The sequence below is a fragment of the Mauremys mutica genome, chromosome 18 (assembly GCF_020497125.1).
Source record: "Mauremys mutica isolate MM-2020 ecotype Southern chromosome 18, ASM2049712v1, whole genome shotgun sequence".
Lineage (NCBI taxonomy): Eukaryota > Metazoa > Chordata > Testudines > Geoemydidae > Mauremys > Mauremys mutica.
This window is the reverse complement of record NC_059089.1, coordinates 5,004,860-5,018,119: the sequence shown is the minus strand read 5'-3', so window position 1 is coordinate 5,018,119 and position 13,260 is coordinate 5,004,860. Positions and strand designations below refer to the sequence as shown.

Here is a 13,260-nt window from a genome sequence, read left to right as displayed (position 1 = left end):
ATAAGAAGGGATGGAATGGATAAGACAGAGTCTGTCTTGGCAAAAATCACACTGGGGAAGAAAGCTACTAGAGCCTCCCCTGAGATAGTGCTTGGGGTGTACTACAGACCGCCGGGATCTGATTTGGATATGGATAGAGACCTTTTTAATGTTTTTAATGAAGTAAATACTAATGGGAATTGTATGATCATGGGAGACTTTAACTTCCCAGATATAGACTGGAGGACAAGTGCTAGTAATAATAAAAGGGCTCAGATTTTCCTAGATGCAATAGCTAATGGATTCCTTCACCAAGTAGTTGCTGAACCAACAAGAGGGGATGCCATTTTAGATTTGGTTTTGGTGAGTAGTGAGAACCTCACAGAAGAAATGGTTGTAGGGTACAACCTTGGTTCGAGTGATCATGAGCTAATTCAGTTTAAACTAAATGGAAGGATAAACAAAAATAGATCTGGGACTAGGGTTTTTTATTTCAAAAGGGGTAACTTTAAAAAATTAAGGAAATTAGTTAGGGAAGTGGATTGGACTGAAGAACTTGGGAACTAAAGGTGGAGGAAGCCTGGAATTACTTCAAGTCAAAGTTGCAGAAACTATCAGAAGCCTGCATCCCAAGAAAGGGGAAAACATTAATAGGCAGGAATTGTAGACCAACTGGATGAGCAAGCATCTCAGAGAGGTGATTAAGAAAAAGCAGAAAGCGTACAAGGAATAGAAGATGGGAGTGATCAGCAAGGAAAGCTACATTCTTATTGAGGTCAGAACATGTAGGGATAAAATTAGAAAGGCCAAAAGCCATGTAGAGTTGGACCTTGCAAAGGGAATTAAAACCAATAGTAAAAGGTTCTATAGCCATATAAATAAGAAGAAAACAAAGAAAGAAGAAGTGGGACTGCTAAACACTGAGGATGGAGTGGAGGTTAAGGATAATCTAGGCATGGCCCAATATCTAAACAAATACTTTGCCTCAGTCTTTAATGAGGCTAATGAGGAGCTTAGGGATAATGGTAGGATGACAAATGGGAATGAGGATATGGAGGTAGATATTACCACGTCTGAGGTAGAAGCCAAACTTGAACAGCTTAATGGGACTAAATCAGGGGGCCTAGATAATCTTCATCCAAGAATATTAAAGGAACTGGCACATGAAATTACAAGCCCATTAGGAAGAATTTTTAATGAATCTGTAAACTCAGGAGTTGTACCGTATGACTGGAGAATTGCTAACATAGATCCTATCTTTAAGAAAGGAAAAAAAAGTGATCCAGGCAACTACAGGCCTGTCAGTTTGACATCTGTAGTATGCAAGGTCTTGGAAAAATGTTGAAGGAAAAAGTAGTCAAGGACATTGAGGTCAATGGTAATTGGGACAAAATACAACATGGTTTTACAAAAGATAGATCGTGCCAAACCAACCTGATCTCCTTTGAGAAGGTAATAGATTTTTTAGACAAAGGAAATGCAGTGGATCTAATTCACCTCGATTTCAGTAAGGCATTTGATACGGTTCCACATGGGAAATTATTAGCTAAAATGGAAAAGATGAGGATCAAAATGAAAATTGAAAGGTGGATAAAGAACTGGTTAAAGGGGAGACTACAACGGGTCGTACTGAAAGGTGAATTGTCAGGCTGGAGGGAGATTACTAGTGGAGTTCCTCAGGGATTGGTTTTGGGAACAATCTTATTTAATCTTTTTATTACTGACCTTGGCAAAAAAAGTGGGAATGTGTTAATAAAGTTTGCGGAGGACACAAAGCTGGGAGGTATTGCCAATACAGAGAAGGACCAGGATATCATACAGGAAGATCTGGATGACCTTGTAAACTGGAATAATAGTAATAGGATGAAATTTAATAGTGAAAAGTGCAAGGTCATGCATTTAGGGATTAATAACAAGAACTATTGTTATAAGCCAGAGAGGCATCAGTTGGAAGTAACAGAGGAGGAGAAGGACCTCAGAGTATTGGTTGATCACAGGATGACTATGAGCTGCCAATGTGATATGGCTGTGAAAAAAGCTAATGCGGTCTTGGGATGCATCAGGCGAGGTATTTCCAGGAGAGATAAGGAGGTGTTAGTACTGTTATACAAGGCACTAGTGAGACCTCATCTGGAATACTGTGTGCAGTTCTGGTCTCCCATGTTTAAGAAGGATGAATTCAAACTGGAACAGGTACAGAGAAGGGCTACTAGGATGATCTGAGGAATGGAAAACCTGTCTTATGAAAAGAGACTCAAAGAGCTTGGCTTGTTTAGCTTAACCAAAAGAAGGCTGACGGGAGATATGATTGCTCTCTATAAATATAACGGAAGAATAAATACTAGGGAAGGAGAGGAATTATTTAAGCTCAGTACCAGTGTGGACACAAGAACAAATGGATATAAATTGTCTATCAGGATGTTTAGACTGGAAATTAGACAAAGGTTTCTAACCATCAGAAGAGTGAAGTTCTGGAACAGCATTCCAAGGGGAGTAGTGGGGGCAAAAGACATATCTGGCTTCAAGACTAAGCTTGATAAGTTTATGGAGGGGATGGTATAATGGGATAGCCTAATTTTGGCAATTAATTCGTCTTTGACTACTAGCGGAAAATACGCCCAATGGCTTGTGATGGGATGTTAGATGGGGTGGAATCTGAGTTACTGCAGAGAATTCTTTCCTGGGTGCTGGCTGGTGAGTCTTGCACACGTGCTCAGGGTTTAGCTGATTGCCGTATTTGGGGTCAGGAAGGAATTTTCCTCCAGGGCAGATTGGCAGAAGCCCTGGGGGGTTTTCCTCTTCCTCTGCAGCATGGAACATGGGTCACTTGCTGGAAGATTCTCTGCACACTGAAGTCTTTAAACCATGATTTGAGGACTTCAATGGCTCAGACACAGGTTTGATACAGGAGTGGGTGGGTGAGATTCTGTGGCCTGCATTGTGCAGGAGGTCAGCTAGATCATCATAATGGTCCCTTCTCACCTTAAAGTCTATGAGTCTATATGTACTGTGCAACTTCTTGGGAAAGATAAAGTCATGACATACCTTCCTCCTGCCCAACCGCCTAAAAAAATAAAAATAAAATAAAATAAAAAAATAAAACCACAAAGTATCCAAAAATGAACAGGAAGGAAAACATCAAATGTTGAACTCAACCACTAAGAAAATGCAACTAGTTGCAACTAACCATCAGAAAGCCTCATTCTTGTATTCCACAAAGAAGTTCCTCAATTTATGCAGGATTTCAGCCTGCTTGGCTCTCTGCACCCTCTCCTCAAACACTGAGAGCCTTCTGATGACACTAAGGGCTTGTAACAGGTTTACTGAGTCCGACACTAACGCAGTACCCCTGTCACTCTACCACCACCATGCTATATTAATTGGGACCTAACTGGAAGACAGATAGTTGGCAGAGGAGACCAATTAACTGAATAGAGATACAGCTGAGGGGCTAATCGGGCAGAAGTATCCCCTCAGCTAGGACAGGGGCAGGCAAACTTTTTGGTCTGAGGGCCACATCGGGTTTCCGAAATCGTATGGAGGGCCAGTTAGGGGAGGCTGTGCCTCCTCAAAAGCCAGGCGTGGCCCAGCCCCCGCCCCCTACCCAACACCCCTTGGACTCCTGCCCCATCCAACCCCCCATTCCCTGTCCCATGATGGCCCCCTGGGGACCCCTGCCCCATCCACCCCTCCCTGTCCCCTGACTGCCCCCAGACCCCCACCCCTGACTGCCCCCTGCCACCCCATCCAACCTCTCCTCTCATTCCTGACTGCCCATCCGGGACCCTGCCCCCATTCAACCCCCTGTTCCCCGCCCTCTGACCGACTCAACCCCTATCCACACCCCTGCCCCCGACCACCACCCAGAACTCCCCTGCCTTCTTATCCAACCCCCCCGCTCCCTGCCCCCTTACCGCGCTGCCTGGAGCCAGCCAAGCCACCACGCAGCACAGAGCACTGGGTCAAGCTGCGGCCAGGGCTGGCTCCAGGGACCAGCGACAGAAGCAGGTGCCTGGGGCGGCCAATAGAAACGGGGAGCACTCCGTCCGTTACTGGAGTAGCATTTCGGCGGCAGCTCAAGCGCCCCATTTTAGTCTTCAGTGGAAATTCGGCAGTGAGTCCTTCACCCCGTCTCTTCCTCTTTGGCGGCAGCTCAATCAGGTTTTTGGGTTTTTTTCCCTTTGCTGCTTGGGGCAGCAAAAAAGCTGGAGCCAGCCCTGGCTGTGGCGCGGTGAGCTGAGGCTGCGGGGGAGGGGGAACAACAGGGATGGGACCAGGGGCTAGCCTCTAGGACCAGGAGCTCAGGGGCCGGGCAGGAGAGTCCAGCGGGCCGGATGTGGCTGTAATCTGCCCACCTCTGAGCTAGGACTATGTAAGCAGGCAGGACGGTAGTGCTGGGGGAGAACAGAAAGCCTTCAGAAAGGCTGAAGCAGGCAGAACTAGATGCTGCTACTACAGTTCCCTTCCCTAGAAGCAAGCAAGGAGGGCTGGCTATGGACGGATAATAGATGTAAATATCACTACTGGCTGTGGTCTGCTAGAAGAATACAAGGAAAATTGGTGATGAAAGAGACCTAGGGTGGGTGCGGACTGTGATTAAGGCCTGAAAGGACTCTCAGGGGGACCACCCCATGACAGGGCTACATAACAGTTCAAGTGATCTCTCCTGCCATCCATCTCCACCCTCTGACAAACAGAGGCTAAAGCAGGGGTCCCTAACGCGGCGCCCGCGGGGGCATCTTAATGCGCCCACATCCTGGCCCCTGGGAGAGCACCCGCCGAAATGCCGCAGTGGCATTTTGGCGGGGACGCCACTCGATGACGACGCTTGTCACCGACAAGTGACGTCATTGAGAGGCGTCGCTCCCGAATTTCAGCAGGGACACCTCTCAATGACGTCGCTTGTCGATGGCAAGCGATGTCATCGAGCGGCGTCGCCGCCGAAATGCTGCCGAAATTTGGTGGCATTTCGGCGGGTGCTCCACCGCCACAGTGGTCCTTCGGCTGGCGCCTGCCAGCTGAAAAGGTTGGGGACCACTGGGCTAGAGACACCCTTCCTGGCTAATATCCATTAATGGACTTAACCTCCATGAATTTATCCAGTTCTCTTTTAAACACTGTTACAGTCCTAGCCTTCACAACCTCCTCAGGCAAGGAGTTCCACAGGTTGACTGTGTGCTGTGAGAAGAAGAACTTCCTTTTATTTGTTTTAAACCTGCTGCCCATTAATTTCATTTGATGACCCCTAGTTCTTGTATTATGGGAATAAGTAAATAACTTTTCCTTATTTACTTTCTCTACATCACTCATGATTTTATATACCTGTATCATATCCCCCCTTAGTCTCCTCTTTTCTAAGCTGAAAAGTCCTAGCCTCTTTAATCTCTCCTCATATGGGACCCATTCCAAACCCCTCATCATTTTAGTTGCCTTTCTCAGAACCTTTTCTAATGCCAGTATAGCTTTTTTGAGATGAGGAGACCACATCTGTACACAGTATTCAAGATGTGGGCGTACCATGGATTTATGTAAGGGCAATAAGATACTCTCTGTCTTATTTTCTATCCCCTGTTTAATGATTCCTAACATACTGTTTGCTTTTTTGACTGCTGCTACACACTGCGTGGACGTCTTCAGAGAACGATCCACAATGACTCCAAGATCTTTTTCCTGATTCATTGTAGCTAAATTAGCCCCCATCATATTGTATGTACAGTTGGGGTTATTTTTTCCAATGTGCATTACTTTACATTTATCCACATTAAATTTAATTTGCCATTTTGTTGCCCAATCACTTCGTTTTGTGAGATCTTTTTGAAGTTCTTCACAGTCTGCTTTGGTCTTAACTATCTTGAGCAGTTTAGTATCATCTGCAACAGTTATACATATTCACTGGCTCCAACAGATCAAAACCCCTGCATACATCCTCCAGTCCCTAAATCAGCTGTAAACCAAGGATCTCTACTAGGTTTCTACAATGAATTAGGTCCTTGGTTAATGGAGACAATATCTTGGTAATACCTTTCCCAACTGCAGGTCACAGCATGATGCACTGACATTATCCCAGGTTATCTTTAATGAACAGTAAATGTGGTGCTAGTTCTGAAAATGCTGACAGAAGACCAACACACAGAGGCAAGTATCCCTTACCAGCTTGGGCAGGCTCCTCCTGGAGAAGACTCGACGAGGACAGCGGAGGTGAAGATGAGCTGAGCACCAGCTTCTCATGTTGAGCCACTCCACAGTTCGGCAAGGGAGAGGCCCATCCTCTTTATGGAGCAGGATCAGCTGCTTCTGGGCTCGAACTGCTGTGTTCTCCAGCATCCTTTCTAGCTGAAGCACATTACACTCACACAGTCAGACAATCAGTTATCCACTAGTACAGGGCCAATCTAACAGAGTACAGTACTTCTTACAAAAGTACACCATCTCTACTTTCCTCCACATGCCCATCTTGCTTCTCACCTCATCTGCATGTGCAGAGAGCTGTGTAAATGTGCACACTAGGACAAATCAGACAAAGGTAATTTAGGCTAATATATTTTCACCTTCCTTTCACCTTGCATTTATATGACTACTCTTAAAGTTAGCCAGTTAATTTTTCCCTGCTAGAAGATTAGCAGGAACTTATAAAGAGCCGTTTAAAGGAAACAAGTTGAACACTATTTCCATATAATGCCTACTGTACACCTAAACAAGGTGGACATATGATGCTAATTGTTGCATTCCAGGGAGGCCCCGGCCCTCCCAGGGTGCTCTGTAAGAACGAGGCCCACACACACTGTGAGTTATTGGCTTTAATGAAGGTAAAGTGACACATCCGCAACAGGGACTCCAAGCGTTGCTGTCACTGAGGCGGGGAACCTAGCGCCCTACTACTCGGCCTGGTTCCGAGTCCAAAAGCAAAACACAAAGCATGCTCATATTTATACAAACAGCAGCAAACCAGCTCATACATAATGCAATAGGAACTCTCCACCCCCCGGGGCCGCCCCTTTGGCCAACAGCCTAGGGGCTTGCCACGCAGCAATTCCAGCCGGTTACGGCAGGTTAAAACTAGCATGCTGTGTCCTACAATAACCGGAGGCTGAGAAAGCGGAACTGCCTAAGCTAGGCCATAACAAAATCTTCTGTGGTTTCCTAGCCTCCTACATTCATACAAAATGAAATTACTCCCAAGCTGATATAAAGTAAAGTTTAAACATGCTTACTGCTGCTTATTGTGTTCTCAGCCTATTTTACATGAGGACACTTTTCAAATATTCTTTTCTCCTTCTTCACTTTTCATTATTATCATAGCTTAACTTACAGCACTCCCATTCTCCATCTATTCACTAGTTCTGTTCCAAGGCTGAGACAAGCCAGGGAGGTGATGTACACAGATACTGCAGGTGGTAGGTTTCCCCAAACTCCCAGGAATTCAAAGAAACTTCCAGGGAAGGTGATAATCAAAGAATATTAGGGTTGGAAGGGACCTCAGGTCATCTAGTCCAACCCCCTGCTCAAAGCAGGACCAATCCCCAGATTTTTACCCCACTTCCCCAAATGGCCCCCTCAAGGATTGAACTCACAACCCTGGGTTTAGCAGGCCAATGCTCAAACCACTGAGCTATCCCTCCCCTCTATCAAATAATGATAATGTACATTTCTCAGCCTTTTGATTGCACTATTTTGTGCCCAAGGGGTATCAAATCCAATACAACAAAAAGCCAGAAAAAGGCCTCAGTCACACAATAGGTTGTTTTGCAATTTTGCCCCCATCCTCAGATAAAAAGAAAGACATTTCGCACCTCTCCAACAGTAGGCTCCTGTTCTCCCAACCCTACTATTAAGATGCAGTCTGCCTGTCGGATACAGCGCTGTGTCCAAGGAGTAAGGGTGCTGTCAGACTGGTAGAGCACAATACGGTGAATATCTTCCTGCTGCCCCAGCCAGCTAGAGAGCCTGTACTCGTGGATACTGGGGGACACAAACAAATAAAACGATTACGATCAATTCACAGCAAGAATTCAGCCAGAGTGGAGGACTGAGTCCAGAGAGGAAATGTTGGAGGCTATAAACAGAAGCTGGGGTCACCCAAACATTTTTTAAATGGGACGCGTCTAACGACTGAAAGGACTGAAATCTAACCTACCTAAATATTCTTTTTTTTTTTTTTTTTTTTAAAAACACTGTCTTCCTAATCATTGGGGGCAGGGGAGAAGCATCTGTCCCTCCACCCACTGCACCTCTGCTAGAATCCCAGCTGCTCAGCTACATTATCATCTTGGTATGGGAAAAGCCAGTCTGGAAAAAAAAAGGCCAAACCAAACCTTCCTCCATCCTCCAAGTTAAATGTGAGACACTCTTCACATGTGAATAAGAAATTAATTCCCTTAACGTTCCCACACAGCCAAAGCACCCTCCCTGCAGCCCTCTCCCCTATGCTACCTCTGAGGATGCTTTCGGTGCAGCTGAACCCTGGCCACTGCCCATATCTAACAGTGCATGTTCCTGGGATTGTAATGTTCTCTGGGGTGCAGAGCCCCAGATCATGTGCACTTTGAATGCAATGCCACCAGAGAAGCTCTGCTCTGCAACAGGGTCTTCAAGAAGTGAAGGAGGAAGGTTGGCAGTTTTAATAGGGGACATGGAGGAGGTGGAAACCAGAGCCTCTGAGAGGGAAGGACAGACAGGAACATTTATAAAGTTTGGATCAGCATCGACAAAACTTCTAAAACCTTCAGGGTTCGGCCACAACCTTAACAAATCCAAGGCTAAGCTACTCTGCAGTTATCACAGGCTTTGCAAAGAAGCAGCACTGTTCTTCTGCTTTAATCTTGTAAACTAGTAGGGTATTGCCATTTTCAGGAATCCTGCTCTCAGAACCAAAGCTGGGCTAGAAGGTCCAGTTGTAATGAGCCTTTACCAAAGTTGCTATTGTAGAATCAGGTAAGACACAGGTTCTATATTCCCAGACAGGCCGGCTGGGTAAGGACATTCACAAGCAATACACAATACTGGAAATTAAGCTATTTGAGCAGAGAAGTTAAGTGAAAAGAAAGCCTAACACATTTGTAACTGACAAGCTTGAGAAGTTCCTCATATCTGGGTTCAGTCTATGTCTCAGCTAACATTTCCAGGCTCTCTTACCCATTTATTTTCCTGCTATTTGTTCCATTAAATACACACACACTGAAGAACCAGGATATGCCTCTACCTAACATTAATCAGACATTTCATGACATTTTTACAAATGAATGCAAAACATCCACTCATTCAAGGACTAGGATAATTAACCTGACACCTATTTAAAAAGCATATGCTTGACAAGTGAAAAAATGAGAGTCTGTGGAAAATAAAGTTTTAAAAAAACAACTTAGCTCTATTTTAAAAAGGTTAATATGCCTGACTTACTTTTTGATGGGAATGTAAATATTTTAGCAAATGGTATTACATTCCCCATGCTGAGTGTGTGATTTTTAGACAAGTGCATCTTGGGCCTTGCTTAGCATTGCTCGGTAAATACTGGGTCAAGGGAAATGGGTACCTGTCCAGTGCAGCAGAACCAAGCCGCTGTTTGATATTATCACTGGTGAGCAGCAAAGCAGGACCTAAGAAAATAAAAAATTGTTATACACAAACGCCTGCAGTCTGGTTGCTGACAAGTCATTCAGAGAAAAAAAGAACATACACACTACTTTATCAAAAGGCAGAATGAATCCACATTATTTCAAGATCTTAAGGGACAACAGCACTGACCCAGTGGTTCTCAACCCATGGCCGGTGGGCTGCTTGTGGCCCAATCAGTGCACAGCTGCGGCCCACGTGATATCCTCAGGGCCATACAGGTATGTATATTGTGTGGATGCAGCCCACAGAACACATAGAAAGCTGTATATACAGCCCACAATGGTAAATTGGTTGAGAACCACTGGACTAGAGTCAACGCAGAATAGAAGGGTTGGCTCCTGCAAACAGCTCTGACAAAGCACTTCCATAAAAGCACATAAAAGTCTGTTACAAGGAGGAGGGAGAAAAATTGTTCTTCTTAACCTCTGAGGACAGGACAAGCAGCAATGGGCTTAAATTGCAGCAAGGGCAGTTTAGGTTGGACATTAGGAAAAACTTCCTAACTATCAGGGTAGTTAAGCACTGGAACAAATTGCCTAGGGAGGCTGTGAGATCTCCTTCATTGTAGATTTTTAAGAGGTTAGACAAACACCTGTCAGGGACGGTTTAGATAATACTTAGTCCTGCCATGAGTGGACTAGATGAGCTCTCAAGTTCCCTTCCAGTCCTGTGATTCTATGATTCATGTTAACCTACAATGACCCCCTACTATAAACTCCCCAAGCCCCAGAGCTTTGCTAATGCACATCAGTCCTGACTAGAGCTGATCATGACATTTTCAACAAAACAGTTTTTTCGATCTGAAAATGCAAATTTGTCAACACAGAAACTTTTTGCAGCCATGTACCTGTTTATTTTATATTTTGAAATTTCTGGTCAAAATGAAAGAAAGAGAGAGCAAGAGAATTTATCTCATTCAATCCCAAGATTTCAACCTGGACCTTCCACATCCCAGGTAAGTGCCCTTACCATCAATCAAGCTATTGGCTGTTCTCCATTGTCACTGGCCAACCAGCCCATGTTGTTCTAAATCAGGCTGTTTGACTGACCTAGGTGGCCAGTCAATCTCCTCTTCTCAGGGGTGGAATTGAATACCCATGTTCTCCACCAGTTTGTAATGGTCCCCATTCAGGGTCTGATTGGGAAGCGTGGCCTAGTGGTCATGGCCAAAACCTCAGACTGTCAAGGGGGTTGTGGGGAGGGGAGCCTAGGCCCTTCCACTTCACCAGGCTCTGACCCAGGGCCCTTTGGGCTACCAGTAACCTGGCAACCAAGGCTACTTAAGGCTGTCCTCCCTGGGCATCTTCCTCTCGTCTCCTCCCCGGGGTCAGCTCAGTCCAAGGCCTTTGCCTGGTAGGAAAATCCAAATAAAAAAGAAACAAGAGGGAGTTGCCACTGTCCAGGGCCACAGGATACTTCCCTCTCTGCTTGTCTCTAGGGAGGGTCCTCCCTTCTCTCACAGAGGGCCCCTTTGGGCAGCTGTGTCAGAGCCTGTAGGTTTCACTCTGCTCTGCTGGATCTGTGGGCTGCAGGTCTGCTCACCTTCAGCACTGCTTGCCAACTGAGCTAATTCGCTGCCTTTTCATTCTTCCAGCAGATGGAGCATTTGCTGCAGGTGTGGAGGTGCAGGGTGGCTGAGCCCAAAATAAGCCCTTAAGCCCTTGTTGCTTAGTGTGGGGTTTGTACACCCCATCACAGTCCCTAAATCCATGACCTTGCACTTTTCACTATTAAATTTCAACCCATTTCTGTTACTCCAGTTTTCAAGGCCATCCAGATAGTCTTATATGACAGTCTGGTACTCCTCCATATTGGCAATACCACTCCCAATTTTGTGTCATCTGCCAATTTTATTAATACACTCCCACTTTTTGTGCCAAAGTCATTACAAAAATGTTAAATAAGATGGGTCTCAAGGCCAGTCTGTGAGGAACTCCAATAGTAACCTTCCTTCGGCCTGGCAGTTCACCTTTCAGTGTGACAGTGATTTTTGTGACATGAACAAAAATGTTCACCAGGTATGTGGATTAAAAGCATCAAACACCTTTCTCAGTTGTGGAAGCCCTGGTTTCTAAGAATGACAAGCTAAATCATTGAACCACCTATTCCCCATAAGATGGGCACTGAGGGCCCCCCTCCACAGGCATTGGGGCCTCCCTTCCTCAGATGGAGTTCTAAAGATTTCCATAAGCATTTTCCCTGTTCAAATCCCCAACAAGGCTTTATTTCCATGTCACCATCCTCCAAGCACAAAAAGACAGCAATGGGCAGTCCTTCACCATATGTCAGTGTTGCTCCTAAATTGGACTATTGGGTCATAATTAAGGTCTCGCACATGGACAGTAGAACAGCACCATTATGCCACTGAAGCAACATTTCAATGCACATAATGAATAAGATTTTTTTCTTCCTGCCATTTGATTCAATATTTTTATTAGCTGCTCTATTTTATTAGTTGCAATAAATGTTGTAGGTGACGTTTTCCCACCAGAATAAGTGCGCCTACACACACAAGACACGAGCGAAATTCAATGAATTAATCTCATGCTGAAAAGAAAGGTCCTCTCACATAGTAAAAGAGACAATTGTTAATATTTAGCAAAACATGACATAAAAATCCCACTGCAATAACATTTTCCCATTGTAAGAACTCATTTTATTGTTAATGTAAGAATAGAATCGATTAAAAATTATATGCTATTTCTTAATGCATTAAAAAGCAGTATTGTTTAGTGCACTGAGCAAGGTGCTGGAAACCAGGTACTGATGAGTTTAATTCTGGTTCTGTCATAACTTGTTATATGGCCTTAGATGAGTCACACAATTTCTCTACGTAACCCACAGAAACCACACGATGCTAAGAAAATGTTACAATTACACAGCTAGACACTGAAAAGATGGGAAATGACAAAGACAAAGTGGCATGCACCTCCTTAACGCTGCCTCTTTTCGCTTTAATTACGCATGATTAAGGCCCTACCAAATTCATGGTCCATTTTGGTCAATTTCATGGTCAGAGGATTTAAAAAATCATAAATTTCATGATTTCAGCTATTTAAAGCTGAAATGTCATGGTGGTGTAATTGTAGGGGTCCTGACCCCAAAAGGAGTTGTGGGGGGTCAGATTATTGTAGGGAGAGGTACTGCTACCCTTACTTCTGCTCTGCTGCTTTCAGAGCTGGGCAGCTGGCTCTGAAGGCAGAGCTGCTGCCAGCAGCAGCACAAAAGTAAGGATGGCATGGTATGGTATTGCCACCCTTCTGCATTGCTGCCTGCAGAGCTGGGCAGTCAGTCAACAGCTGCCACTCTCCGGCTGTCCAGCTCTGAAGGCAGTAGCACAGAAGTAAGGATGACATGGTATGGTACTGCCATCCTTACTTCTGTGCTGCTGCTGGCAGGGCACTGCCTTCTGAGCTGGGCGTCCGGCCAACAGCTGGCGCTCTCCAGCCAACCAGCTCTGACGGCAGTGCAGAAGTAAGGGAGGCAATAGTATGAGCCCCCTAAAATAACCTTGTGACCCCCTGCAACTCCCTTTTGGGTCAGGACCCCCAATTTGAGAAATGCTAGTCTCCCCTGTGAAATCTGGATAGTATAGGGTAAAAGTTAAGAAGTATGGGATGGATGAATGGACTATAAGGTGGATAGAAAGCTGGCTAGATCATCGGGCTC

The 13,260-nt window shown here is 45.1% G+C and overlaps 1 protein-coding gene across 3 annotated transcripts in view; it reads right to left on the bottom strand.

The window, feature by feature from the left end:
* The window catches only part of PNPLA7 (patatin like phospholipase domain containing 7), a 420,389-nt gene that overhangs the window by 139,912 nt on the left and 267,217 nt on the right, over positions 1 to 13,260 (bottom strand). For all 3 annotated transcript variants that reach the window (XM_044993121.1, XM_044993122.1, XM_044993123.1), the window contains 3 exons: positions 9,509 to 9,572; positions 7,770 to 7,938; positions 6,130 to 6,312 (listed from right to left, as the gene is read on the bottom strand). In XM_044993121.1, coding sequence (XP_044849056.1) covers positions 6,130 to 6,312; positions 7,770 to 7,938; positions 9,509 to 9,572 — 416 coding nt within the window. The remainder of the gene's footprint in view (positions 1 to 6,129; positions 6,313 to 7,769; positions 7,939 to 9,508; positions 9,573 to 13,260) is intronic.